The sequence below is a fragment of the Alternaria arborescens genome, assembly GCF_004154835.1.
Source record: "Alternaria arborescens strain FERA 675 chromosome Unknown contig_76, whole genome shotgun sequence".
Taxonomy (NCBI): Eukaryota; Fungi; Ascomycota; class Dothideomycetes; order Pleosporales; family Pleosporaceae; genus Alternaria; species Alternaria arborescens.
In genome coordinates, this window is record NW_021167931.1 from 1,243 (window position 1) to 13,929 (window position 12,687).

Sequence of the window (12,687 nt, forward strand, 5' to 3'; positions counted from 1 at the left end):
TCCTCACGCAATCTTCGCGATGTCTCGATGTCCTGATTGTAGCAAAGCCCTGATACCGAAAGAGTTCCCAGATAAGAGGATGATACGAATTCGTACATGGTCCTCAGGACCCGAGTTGGTTAGACTCTCTGAGACGACTGGTTGCGAACTATGCACATTTGTTAGGAAACATCCGGAGAAGGTTTCTATAACAAACATTCGACAGCTGCGAAATGAGGCCGCGATCGTGCTTCAAGACTATCATAACGAGATTGCTCTTTCCGTCGCCCCTCGTAATAAAGATGAATACCTTGGTTCTATAGAGATCCCGTCGCTTCAATGGAATCGTGTTCTTGATATGAAGCCCGTTGCTATCCATGCAGCAATACCAGTTCCGAAGACTCCTTATAATCCAGTCTTGCATGCGTGTGAGCTTTTGGAAGCTTGCGTGCTCGGCGATAAGGATTTACACCATGATTGCAGATCCGTCAGAAGGGGCATGCCAGCCAAAATGGAACAGCTTCCTCGCCGTCTCCTCGACCTCTCTCATGACGATCATATTCTCACGCTTGACGTGCAAACATGGATCAGCACGGCCCGCGCAACAGTCGATCAGCTGTCCGACTACTGTACCTTAACTTATCGCTGGGGCAAGGGGCCACCTGACTGCATGTTAAGCACAGAATTCACAGGGGAAAAGGTTTCATTCTTCGAAAGTCTACCACAGACATTCAAGGATGCTATAATCGTTGCCCGTGCCTTGAAGATACGCTTCATCTGGATCGATGCCATGTGTATAGTACAGCCTAGTGCACATGGCAATTTCAACGATTGGAACGCGGAAGGACCACGCATGTGGCTTGTATACGAGAATGCAATCTGCAATATTGCGGCTACTTGTTCCGGCAATCCTGATGAAGGGTTTCTATCTCAAGTCGGGACAGACTACGTTATACCATGCAGTATTCCTCAAGAGACAGAAGACGGAGCAGCACCGCCTATGTTTCTGCCCTCCATGTTTGCGAGCCACGCGTACTATGGTTCAGTGTTCGCGTCCAGCTTGAATAGACGTGGTTGGGTTGCACAAGAGCGCTTGCTCTCGCGAAGGATACTACATTTTACCGAAGAAAGAGTGTTTTGGGAGTGCCAAGCATTTGATGCACCTGACGATGATGGAACTAACGATGACGATTGGTTCGAACATCCTTCTCTCCTGACGTTCAGAAAATGGCTGTTTTTCATCGAGTTCTACTCAATGTCAGATTTCACGCAACTAACAGACCGCTTGATAGCGTTATCATCGATTGCAAGATCTGTACCAGTGGAGCTGTTCGGGACCACATACTTTGCAGGCATATGGGGAGAACATCTTGTAGAATGCCTCTCTTGGCACGCTAAAGATCCTTGCTCTGTGGATCTAAGAAGACAATACCTCGCTATAGCGCCATCATGGAGTTGGGCATCAGTTCCGGACGGGATCATGTATCCTGACGTGGATATCTACGACACAAAAGAAACTCTGATAAACTTCGAAGGCGTTTCTATGTCCCCATCTCAGCCCAGTAATCCGTACGGAAACATGGAAGACGGGGCTTTGAAGTTTCGTGCTCGGATGTTCAGCGTATCCTTGCCGGAGGAGAACAAAAGGCGAGAGCGTTTCGAGATCTTGGACATCGAACATGTGTCTTCGGTGAGCTATAGACTCTCCTGGGATGAATTGCAAGACCCTGCCATGGCAAAGAGCGTTTACCATGTTGTTCCGCTTCGCATGACATGCAGTGATGATGCCGCTGTGGGATATCTTGTCTGTCTGGTTGTCGGATTACTGCCATCAGCAAGCGATAAAGACTACGACGATTCACGTAAGATTTACCGGCGAATTGGTTGGTTCGAGTTGCGTGTCTCCTGGGACGTTGATGGAGAATACCAGTGGCACGAAGCACCTTCCGATGTATTGTTAGCTGCGATATTTCCTGATATCACCACACAAACCATCGTGATTGTATGATCGAGTTAAATACACACTATACTTATGCACGAACCACTCGCGATAATCCGACATCTCTCAGATCTTGCAAGAGACTACTGGACTTTAGTATCCCCGACAGTAAAGTTGGATAATCCCATACCAAACCAGCAGCAGCTAATGCCGTCAGACTAGCTTGCTGCTCCCTTCCCGGCCTGCCTGGACCTGTCATGTTCTGAATACAATTTAGCATGTCAAATAAAGCGGACGTCTGTTGACTTACCGGCTTCATATTGACATCAAACAACGCGAACGGCGATGACTTACCCTCTCCAAGCCGACGAACATCAACTCTGATGGGCGCAGTACACTGAAACAGCTTTGCTACCTCAACATACTGGCGCTGTATATCACTGTAATACGGGTCGGAGCTATGTTCGCTCTCAGAAAGACACCGAGAGTTCTGAAGAACAGCAACTATGCCGTTGTACGGTGCTACACCTATTCACGGTCAGCAAGTATCACAGCAGCTAGATACTCTAGGCCAACCCACCCTCGGCGTGATTGAATCGTTCCACAACTGGCATCGCCCAGTAATCATCATGGCGTGTGGATGGCGAAGGTGGCATAACAGTGACGGTCGCTTCCTGCCCAGCAAGATAGTCTTCAATGATCACAGATGTCTCCTCCTTCAACAAACCGCGGCAGTGCTCGCTCAGTTCTTCTGGGGAGCGGCATACCTTGACGCCATAGCTACCTCAACCCCGGACAGGCTTTGCGACCACAGGATATTTTAGATCAACATGAAGAATATCCACAAGAGCTTGCTCGTCGTGAACATCGTGTGCGCTCGGTAGCGTAAAGCCGCCGCGAGCACGGAGAAGATTGTTGACGAAAGACTTGTCATCGTAGAATTCGACCAGTTTGGGTGGCTGACCAACAACCCTCAATGTCTTAGCCACACTTGTCAGACTGGGCGACGTTTGCAGTGGATGATTCGCGAATAGTATGGTGTTCGCCCAGAAATGTGTTGCTCCCTTCTCAATCGCGTCCGCCATCCCACGTTCTGAATCTCCAAAACACCAGTCTGCATCTCTTTCAGGATCGGGAGCGGAAACTGGGATGATGACATCTATCGCGCACTGGTGTTTTAGCACGTATACAATGTCCGCTTCAGAATCTCTGTATCCTTGGTACAGCTGTCAGTCATGGTTGAATGCCCACGCGCAAGATGCGCAACTCCATACCTCCAGGCTTCTTGGGCTTGCGCACTCCGTTGATCAATGGTGGCTCGGGTTCCTGGTAGAGCACCGCCACACGTGGCGTGGTCGACATGTGCCGAGAGGCAGCGGCGACTTGCTGAGCTGAGATCCGTGGTTGCGCGCTGCGCTGTGTCAAACCGATCATGATGTGTCGTTGAGCATATCAGTGTTCTTAGGAATATTTTAACCATGAAGTTGAAGAGAACAGTCCATGAAGAGTAGACGCGGAAAGACGTCGGAAATGTTTCCGAGGGCGCCATGCACAGATCATGAAGCGTTGCGTTCAGTACAACCACATTCTTGTTTACTACTATAGCATCGCAGAACTACCGCTCTCAACTACCAGCACTCACGCGGGCCGATTCCGAAATTACTCTTTCAGGTTACTAGCTAGCCGCGTACTGCAGGTCCGCAATTTTAGAAAGCTGCGGGCGCATGTACGTAAGTGCGGGTAATCTAACTACGTTGTAGTTTTGCTCCTGAACGGTGAATGTAACCTAAAGCAAATAAATAGAGAACCAGGATCAGGTCTTGATAGATACCACCGCCGAGATCTGTTTATCGAAGGAACAAAACTTAGCCGAGCATCCCTGTGTTGACCCACCCGCGTTACGTATACGTGTACCCACAGCATGCCAGGAACAGTCGCGATGTTTAGATTGTACAATCCACATGGAGATACGATGAAGGAATCGATGTCGGGGTTATTTAGTCCTTCTGTCTCCTAGTCAAGAAAGTCACAACCGACAACAGCAGCTCACACGTAGATTTGAACTCGGTCCCTTCAGTTATGCTTCTCGGCGCTTTTGCAACCCTTGTAGGTCTCGCTGCAGGCGTGCCCTCGACTTCACATGCTCGTGCAGCGCAAGCAGCTGGGGATCTTATTGTCACTAAGGTTCCCGACTATGTGCGCCCCTATGTCGTGCGTGCATACTCCCTAGACGGAGTGCAAGTTGGGTCTCAAGTCTACCGCTTCCCAGTTACCGGTCCTTCTTCGGACTACGCCTTTACACTCATCAGCACTGCTGCCCCAGCAAGTACAAGCCTTGGTGTACTACCTCATGTATGTCTCTATGAAATGATAGGGTCTAGTCAAATGCTAACAGATCAAGACTCACGCGATCCACTACGAGAACTTCTACTGCCTCAAGGGACGGTATGCTCTCTGGACGAGCAAAGACAACGCTACATCAGGAAGGATCCTAACACCGGGTGACTACGGTGCCGTTCCTCATGATACAACGCACACTTTTCAGCTGCTTGACCCGTTCGTCGAGCTTGTCGGCGTGATCCAGCCTGGTGGCTTCGAAGACCTCTTCTACTTCCTCGCGAGCGACAACTACACTTCCAACACCAACTCGCCCTTCCCACAAGGAAACTTCCCCGACCCCGGAGGCGACTCTAGTCTGATCACCACACTCGAGGGCTACGATGTCTACGCAAAGCTGACTTTCAGCCCACCGATGGACTTTGGCGCAAACGGTGCTACTGAGGAGGATGCAATCTGGCACAGCGGCAGCAATGAGCTCGGTAGTGATTCTCAGACACCCTTTTTCATCGCCAAGGGTTACGGACCAAAGTATCTCGCTGGCGACAAGGATTCTTCTTACACCATTGTCGAACCTTTTATCACGAGCCAGCAGTCTGACGGCAACTTCACCGAAGGCACCATGACTTTGTCGAAACCCGCCACAGGAGCTAAGCCTGCTACATATTCGCTGCCCGGCCACACTGCGCTTGAGGTTGTTGACGGTCTGGTCAGCGTTGATGTTGGTGGTTTCGAAGGCACTACCACACTCTCTGTTGGAGATGTTGTTTTTATACCTGCCAACACTACCTTCAGTTTCTGGGGCCAGTCTGTGTACTCGAAGGTTTTATATGTCGGTGCTGGAACTGATACAGTGGATGCGAGGATCAGGAAGGATGCTAAGGAGTGGGACTCAGCCACCTGGCCCCAGTAAGCTGAGACTCTAGATGGCTTCGACCGTAATAGTAGCTGTGAAATTTAATGTTGTGTCTTTAAGCTTCCACTGATCATTGATGTGTGCATCTTGAGTATAAGTACTAATCACGAGACTGATTGAATACTCGCAGCAGCGTAGAATTCTTCTTCATGAATGATCTGAGCTCAGACTCTAGATATGGTTGCCATTAAGGCATGCACCATTCAGAACACCGCTACTATGCGTCAAACAGCAAACGATAACTCTCGTTCTTGGACACTCTCATCGAACCTGAGCACTCAGCATCATCCACCTCCCACCACTGACATATGCACCTAGCAAACTCCTCAGACCTCGTCTTCGACCAAGTCATTGCAGAAGATCTCGTCATTCTCAACCGGCTCAGCCTTGACCCTCTTTGCCATGGGAACATAATCTTCCTCCACCTCTCCCTCGTCTTCCGCATCACTCTCCTTGTACTGAACCTCCTTCTTTACACCGCCGCTCATACCGCGCTTGCCCCTCGCAGCGGTGGGACTCAGGACCTCATCATCATCGATAAGCCCGGAAGGGCCACCGCTGTCGACGTCCTCGGAAACTTGCTTCTTCTTGCGAGGAGTGGCCTTGGCGCGGGGACGTGGAGTGGACTTTGGGGTGTTCGCAGCGGAGGACTTGGACGGCGTGTTGGTGGCGGAATTGAGGTTGGTCTGGCCGGAGACATTCTTCTTCTTCCACGAGTACAAGCGGTTCTCGACAGCTTTGGCTGTGCATTCTAGGTGGGTGTGTTAGTTTAGGAAATGGCGATAGTAACAGCAGGAGTGGGCAAGGTCGAGGATGAGGGGCTGGATGCGATGCTGGAGGCGGGAGGTAGAATCGGAACGGTGAGGGATGCACATACCCATGCCAGCGGCAGAAACGCGCTCAGCGATCTTGGTACAAAGGCTCTTGTTGAAGGAGATGTTGCATTCTTCAAAGACGCCGTGGAGAAGCTGTAGGTTAGGTCAGCGACAGCGACATCATTGATGTGATTGTGGGGGAGCTGGAAGTGCACTCACGATGGCATCCAACTCTGAGGTCCACTTGATTGGCATCGTGGACACAAGGCACACGATCTAACAGCCTGTTAGCATGAAAACAACTGAATGGGGTATCGGAACATAATACCTGTTGCTGTGTTCTGCAGAGCGATTCCGGTGCGCTAGGCAGGGCACAAAAAGGGTGATTAAAGGCGACGCCAGGCAGTTGTTGGTAGATGTTGGGAAGTAGGAAGAGAGTTAGAGGGGCTGTGGGGATAGCCTGCTTTTATACCCCCACTAAGGAGTGAGGAGGACGAGAACAGGCTGGTGAGCCCAAGTGAAGGTGAGTCCATCACCCAACCAGGAGATTGGCATCCTGCTCTCACCCTCATCCCAGCCCCACATCAAGGCAATGGGTGAGGAACAAAGATGGAGACATAAATTGGAAGACACGAATCAGTGAGAATTGAAAAAATGCTGTCTTGTCCAGATTCACGTAGCACATCTCGATGGTCGTTGGCGTGGGATGAGAGGATGAATGCACTGGACGGGGAGCTGGGGTATCGAACGCATTTAGAAAAAACAGAACAGAGACTTTCCAGCCAACTTGAGATAAGAAAACCAAGAAACAAATCTACCACAACTTCTCGAACGCAAACCGTTTCTCCAGCATCTTCGACAAATCCACCCCTCAACTTCCAGCGATGTATGATAAGAAAGACACAAAACTCCTAATCCACCTTTCGTAACTATTTCTGTGCCTCCTCCACGATCTCCTCGAAGCTCCTTTCCACATCCTCATTCCCATCACTCCCAGCTTCTCCCTCTTCACCACCACCATCCATCTTCTTCACACCATCTACCTCCACCTCCTCCTCCCTCGCCCCACCAACACCAAGCCCAGGATCCTCCGTCTCCACCGTGCCCCTCTTCCTATGATGCCACTCCTTCCATAGATCCAGCACTTGCTTCTGATTCTTCCTATTCGCCACCACAATCTTCAATTCCTTGGGAATAGGATACCTAGAAGAAGCGCATTAGCGCAACAACAAAGAGATCAATTTTCCGTGTCCTCCTCAACGTGTGTAACGCGCAGAAATCTACACACACACACACACACACACACACACACACACACACACACACAATCGGAACAGTAGAAAGCAATATTATTAACTCACATGCGATCCATGAAATCCTGTTTATCAGCTTGCTTCTCCGTCATCCTCGGTCTCTTGTCCATGGTTTCCGCTTCTCGGACAAAATACCGCGCCCAGCGGACTTCGTATGCGAAGACGGAGGAGCGGCGCCAGGGGTTGAGGGCTTGCGAAACGGGTTGGTCTTCTTCGGTCTTGAGGTCCGCTAGGACTGTGCGGCAGAGGCTGAGGATGGAGAGATTGCCGGAGGAGGGGTCTTGAGAGCGCGAGAGCCAGAGGGCGCGGAGGCGGTGGACTATGTTGTCGTAGGCGAGTTGGGGGAGGAGGCCACAGGGGGGTAGAGCGGTGCTGAAGAGGGTGGGCACTGTGCGGTTAGTGGGCGTCTCCAGTCGCATAGCGTGGCTCTTTGGGTTGTCATGTGTTTGGAGAATCGGACGTACTGGATGTATCTTTCCCGACTTCATTGTCGTTAGACGCGCCGTCAATATGTTGTGAGTCGACAGCCGGTTTAGAATCCTCCTTGGGTATGGCCTTGACTGAGACGTGGCACCATTCATCATCTTCTCGACTACCTATGTACATGTGAGCCTTCGCATCAGCCGTAATCCCCATGCCGATCTTAGCGTACCCTGCATCGTCGGTATCTGATCTGTTGATTCGGCTAGACTGCTAACAAAGAACGAAGGCACTCAGGACATGCAAAGCGATAGTAAGGAAAGCCGCGTAATGGAACCGCCGAATTAAACGCGCCGACAGCAAAAGGATCAAAGATCAAGAGTCGGGTTGTGGTGGTTTTGATGCGAAAGCCGCAGCACGAGCTAGAGCAACCAAGCAAATAGAAAGTCTCCGTTTGCGCCTACCTGCCCGCTCAAACGCGGGTGGTGCAGAACAACAGCTCATGACGTCAGTGCGTGGCTAGACCCTGGAAAATGGTGCGGTATCACGAGACGTCGAAATACGGTTAGGACACTTTTGACTGGAAAGAGGCATTGGAAAGAATGAGACAGGAATACTCGACCATTGTCGCAAACAGGACCATTGCTTTTGACTTGAAAAATCCTCATGGAGCTTGGACATGCCTTTCGGCTCATGCTGCGACCTAATCAACTACCCATTTACAAAGCCTTGCCCATGAACTTCCTCTTGGTGTAGCTCAGCCACCACTTGCTCGGTGTGTTGGTCTCGTCCGCGTACACCCTGTTGAGTAACCGTGTAGCCAGCTCTTGTCGCATCTGCATAATATACTGTCGCAGCACCTCTGCTCCGTTCCTGTCCGCGGGAGCCTCGAAAGCCTGGTTCAGCGGGAATCCAGCGTCGCCTGGAATCGCAAAGTTGGTGTCGAGCGCAATGTTCATGACAGCCTGTCCGCATCATCAGCTTCCGTCCTGCCTTACCAACAAGACTTCTCAAGGACACCATACCTTTTCAGCTTCTCTCCGGCTCATGCCTGGCTTGATCTTGCCCAATACCTCGCTGACGTATAGGATGCCATAGATGAGCACGCGATCGGCCGGTCCCTTGATCTCAAAGTTGCGGAAGAACGTGTTTGCGCGGAAGAGAGCGAGGATCTCGTCTAGAGGGTCGTATGAGTCGTGTGAGGCATCGATGGTAAGCTCTGTGACGTCGGCGGGCAGGGCTGGCAGTGTGATGGCAGGGCCACGGGTTCGTGTGCGGAGTGGGAGGAGGGCGAAGTTGCCTGGCGGGTCGTCAGTTTGTGCTGTACATGGCGAAGCTTGAGGGGGCAGCTGTACCAATCAATTGCTGATTGGGCTCATCGAGGAAGACAGAGTGGTAAGCCTGAGAGGTGTTAGCTGCCTAATCTCCTCGAATGCATACTTGGAAACGGATGTGTTGATTGTGTATCTGCGACTTACGGGCATGGTGGGTGATGTTGCCAATGTGGTGTTGTGTCTGGCGGTGTTCTTGTTGTCTTGGAGCTCGGCGGAGGTGACGGGGCAGCTCCGCTTGGTGAGGTGTGCTCGTAGGGCTGACCAGGCGGGGGTGACTAAGCGGCCAATCAACGCGTCTCTGCGCGCGGCGCGTCTCCCCAACTTTCTTGTTAGCAGACTACATACCCTCAATCCGCCAGTCCTACTCCTCCAATCCGACCTCAATATCCAATAAAGCACCCGGCAGCACGAGTTCAGTCATCGCAATGTCCGACTTCGAAGATGAGATGGACGTGGATGCGCCCGCTGTAGACAACTCTATCACATTTGGCGGAGACCAGAAGAAAGGCAAGAGGAGCGCTGCAAACCTGCCTGTTGAGGCTGAGGACTCTTTGCCATGGTGAGACTCTAGGAGGATCTACTTTCCAGACAGCTGCTAACCATGCACAGGGTGGAGAAGTATAGGCCAAACTCTCTAGATGACGTCGAAGGCCACAAGGATATAATAGCTACCATAAACAAATTCGTAGACTCAAATGTACGATCTGCTTCTCTTTTCATGAAACTCCGCTAACTTCTATCAGCGACTGCCCCATCTCCTCCTTTATGGCCCACCAGGTACCGGAAAGACGTCGACCGTCCTCGCACTCGCACGTCGCATATACGGGAACAAGAACATGCGACAAATGGTCTTGGAGCTCAACGCATCAGATGACAGAGGTATCGACGTCGTGCGAGAGCAGATCAAGACATTCAGTAGCACAAAGCAGATCTTCGCTGCGGCGCCTAAAGCAGGAGACTCATCGCTTGCGACATTCAAGCTCATCATCCTGGACGAGGCAGATGCCATGACTGCGACTGCTCAGATGGCCCTGCGACGCATCATGGAGAAGTACACCGCCAACACACGCTTCTGTATCATCGCAAATTACACACACAAACTTTCTCCGGCCCTGTTATCGCGATGCACGAGGTTCAGGTTCTCTCCGCTCAAGGATCAGGACATCAGGAATTTAGTTGACAAAGTCATTGAGGAGGAGAAGGTTAACGTCACACAAGATGCCACCGACTCGCTTGTCACGCTCAGTAAAGGAGACATGAGGCGTGCACTGAATGTATTGCAGGCCTGCCACGCATCAAGCACGCCGCTTCAAACACCGGGCAAGCCTGCACCCGACCCGAGCACCATCGTACGCGACCAGATCACGCAGATTACCATCTACGACTGCATAGCAGCCCCGCACCCCTCAGACATCAAGTACATCATCGAGACGTTGCTATCGAAGAACGATATGACGGAGTGTTTGAGGACGGTCAACAACTTGAAGATCATGAAGGGACTTGCGTTGGCAGATATCCTGACGGCGATTAGTGAGGAGCTGGTCAGTAACGACGTTCCACCCCAGGTCATGGTGACTTGGATGGCAGGCCTGGCAGATATAGAATACAGGCTGAGTGGAGGTGGAAGTGAAGCCATCCAGACAGGCGCGGCGATTGGCGTTGTAAGGACAGGCGTGGAGTTGCTAGAGACGGGCAAGAAGTAGCGCTACCCACATGAGTTGTGGCAAAAGATGTATGCAGGAGTGTTGGCAAAATGATACCAGTCGATGCGCAGAAGCAATGCGACAAGATTTGAATCGCCGCCGACCAACGATCGAAAATGTGATGTTGTACTACGATAGTGTGGGGTAATTGAGTGTCAAGACTGGAGGGAGGGAAGTAGCACGGCCATTGCATGTTGTGGCAAAAGAGCTACGAGAGAGTCTTCAGAAACCGCGCCATTCGCATGCGCAAAAAGCAGTTTGACAAGGTTTCATCCGCACCATTGGAGAATCGCAGCCGTGATGTTGTACTACACAAGAGTGGGGCAAAGTGTATCAAGACTCTGAGAATCACCGTGGTGATAGGACGAGAGTCGTGTTTTGCGCTAACCACGCTAGTCAACATTCACGCGACCCGAACGCGCCTTGCGATCGGCGTACTCTAGGATGTATACACGGCGCACGCCACATCAACAATCAACACAACACTCTTACTTTGCAACACTCACACTTAAAGACACGCGAGGCCCGCCGCTTGAGGAAGAACCACGCGACTACCATCTCGTATAGTAAACAGCCGACACGAAGTCGCGCATGCACATCCAAACCATGCCTGTAAAGGTAAGTCGGCGCGCAACACCAACAATCACGAATCTGATCATAGTCAGCGAAGAGAAGGTCCAACAAAGCAGCGACAAATTACTCTGCGGCGCAGCATCGATCCACTTCCTCTTCTAGCAGCACCCGAACCTACCAAACTGCAAGAGCGTCGCGCAAGCGAAGGGAAGAGCAAGCGGCCACCAAGATGGCGGGGGCCCGTACGTACCATTTCTTCCATGGTACGGAGGAAAGTTGACTGATCTGGCTATAGCAACACAACGACACTGGCAACATGCAGCAAAGAGCTGCATCAGTCGTGCTACCAGAGTCTAACATGAATCCAGCACGTGATGTCCAAAGAAGTCCGTCGCATCAGCCATCGCAATCTCAAAACATCCAACTTCGGTTCTCCTTCTCCCAATCTTTCATTGATGATGTGGAGCGACAACTCCATTCCGAGAATGAGGCTCGCTTCAACCAATCCTTCTCCGGCCTCTCTATGACCCCCAGGTCCACCCAATCCTTCTCCAGTTCAAGTCCAAGTTCTCACTCCACTGAAAAGGCGTCTCCGGTACAGCATGTGTCGTCGTCGCAAAGATCCATCTACGAAGAGGAGGAGGTCAAAGCTCCCGTGTTGACCAAACCGGGCCAGAAGAAGAAGAAGGAAGGCTATGGCTTTAGCTACTCGGAAACCTTCATGTACGATTCAGATGACTACCCGGATACGGAGTGTGAGTGGGATCCAGATGCAGAAGAGCAGGAGCAAGGGCAGGAGACGGAGCCGAATACGCCGACTACGCCAACGTCATTTGGCAGTACCGCGTATCTTCTGAATTGGGACAGTGGAGAGGAGGTTTCACGGATAGATGAAGTGCAACATGTTGTGCAATACTCACAGCCGACACAACAACCAACGCCCCGCCAAAGCTTCAGTTCATCGACAACCAACGCGCCGTCTTTCGACGACCTCGTTGTCCTTCGCGACGTAGATTCCTTCCACCTCGCGCGGCCGCAACGACACCTTCCTTGTACCCATGCAAGTCGAGAAGACACAATCCAACTAAAAGCCCGCGCTCAGGCTCTCCTCTCCAAATACACCGAATCTGCCTCCATTCAACTCTCTCTTCTCACCCGGCTCGAACGTATGCTCTATCTTGAGCAAAAGAAACCGGACGCTACCGAAGATAGTGTCACGAAGGCTTTACTTCCTTGTGCGGAGAGATTGGAGAGGTGGCTGGTGGGGAGTAGAGAAGAGAGAGTGGCGACGGGGGAATGGAAGGGGGTGGTGGAACATGAGATTGAATTGTTGTGGTGGATGGTGGAGGCGGGGAGGA

At 51.5% G+C, this 12,687-nt stretch overlaps 8 protein-coding genes across 8 annotated transcripts; 4 read left to right on the forward strand and 4 right to left on the reverse strand.

Annotated features, from left to right (window-relative positions):
* Nucleotides 1-490: 490 nt before the first annotated feature.
* AA0111_g12346 (hypothetical protein) lies at nucleotides 491-1,987 on the forward strand (the record flags this gene model as incomplete). Its single annotated transcript, XM_028646315.1, has 1 exon — nucleotides 491-1,987. One exon carries the CDS (start codon nucleotides 491-493, stop codon nucleotides 1,985-1,987), a length of 1,497 nt encoding a protein of 498 aa, XP_028500055.1.
* A 716-nt stretch (nucleotides 1,988-2,703) lies between these two features.
* Nucleotides 2,704-3,352, reverse strand: AA0111_g12347 (hypothetical protein; the record flags this gene model as incomplete). The annotated part of the gene is made up of 2 exons (XM_028646316.1): nucleotides 2,704-3,134; nucleotides 3,193-3,352. 2 exons carry the CDS (start codon nucleotides 3,350-3,352, stop codon nucleotides 2,704-2,706), a joined length of 591 nt encoding a protein of 196 aa, XP_028500045.1.
* A 645-nt stretch (nucleotides 3,353-3,997) lies between these two features.
* AA0111_g12348 (hypothetical protein) lies at nucleotides 3,998-5,168 on the forward strand (the record flags this gene model as incomplete). Its single annotated transcript, XM_028646317.1, has 2 exons — nucleotides 3,998-4,270; nucleotides 4,320-5,168. 2 exons carry the CDS (start codon nucleotides 3,998-4,000, stop codon nucleotides 5,166-5,168), a joined length of 1,122 nt encoding a protein of 373 aa, XP_028500054.1.
* Nucleotides 5,169-5,497: 329 nt separating this feature from the next.
* Nucleotides 5,498-6,241, reverse strand: AA0111_g12349 (hypothetical protein; the record flags this gene model as incomplete). The annotated part of the gene is made up of 3 exons (XM_028646318.1): nucleotides 5,498-5,922; nucleotides 6,049-6,139; nucleotides 6,206-6,241. 3 exons carry the CDS (start codon nucleotides 6,239-6,241, stop codon nucleotides 5,498-5,500), a joined length of 552 nt encoding a protein of 183 aa, XP_028500053.1.
* Nucleotides 6,242-6,915: 674 nt separating this feature from the next.
* On the reverse strand, nucleotides 6,916-7,958 carry AA0111_g12350 (hypothetical protein; the record flags this gene model as incomplete). The annotated part of the gene is made up of 4 exons (XM_028646320.1): nucleotides 6,916-7,189; nucleotides 7,348-7,687; nucleotides 7,764-7,895; nucleotides 7,952-7,958. 4 exons carry the CDS (start codon nucleotides 7,956-7,958, stop codon nucleotides 6,916-6,918), a joined length of 753 nt encoding a protein of 250 aa, XP_028500039.1.
* Nucleotides 7,959-8,438: 480 nt separating this feature from the next.
* AA0111_g12351 (hypothetical protein) lies at nucleotides 8,439-9,203 on the reverse strand (the record flags this gene model as incomplete). The annotated part of the gene is made up of 4 exons (XM_028646321.1): nucleotides 8,439-8,684; nucleotides 8,745-9,019; nucleotides 9,075-9,120; nucleotides 9,198-9,203. 4 exons carry the CDS (start codon nucleotides 9,201-9,203, stop codon nucleotides 8,439-8,441), a joined length of 573 nt encoding a protein of 190 aa, XP_028500040.1.
* A 275-nt stretch (nucleotides 9,204-9,478) lies between these two features.
* Nucleotides 9,479-10,756, forward strand: AA0111_g12352 (Replication factor C subunit 3; the record flags this gene model as incomplete). The annotated part of the gene is made up of 3 exons (XM_028646322.1): nucleotides 9,479-9,612; nucleotides 9,663-9,750; nucleotides 9,797-10,756. 3 exons carry the CDS (start codon nucleotides 9,479-9,481, stop codon nucleotides 10,754-10,756), a joined length of 1,182 nt encoding a protein of 393 aa, XP_028500041.1.
* A 606-nt stretch (nucleotides 10,757-11,362) lies between these two features.
* Nucleotides 11,363-12,601, forward strand: AA0111_g12353 (hypothetical protein; the record flags this gene model as incomplete). The annotated part of the gene is made up of 4 exons (XM_028646323.1): nucleotides 11,363-11,374; nucleotides 11,422-11,571; nucleotides 11,625-12,495; nucleotides 12,552-12,601. 4 exons carry the CDS (start codon nucleotides 11,363-11,365, stop codon nucleotides 12,599-12,601), a joined length of 1,083 nt encoding a protein of 360 aa, XP_028500042.1.
* Between the last annotated feature and the right edge of the window lie 86 nt (nucleotides 12,602-12,687).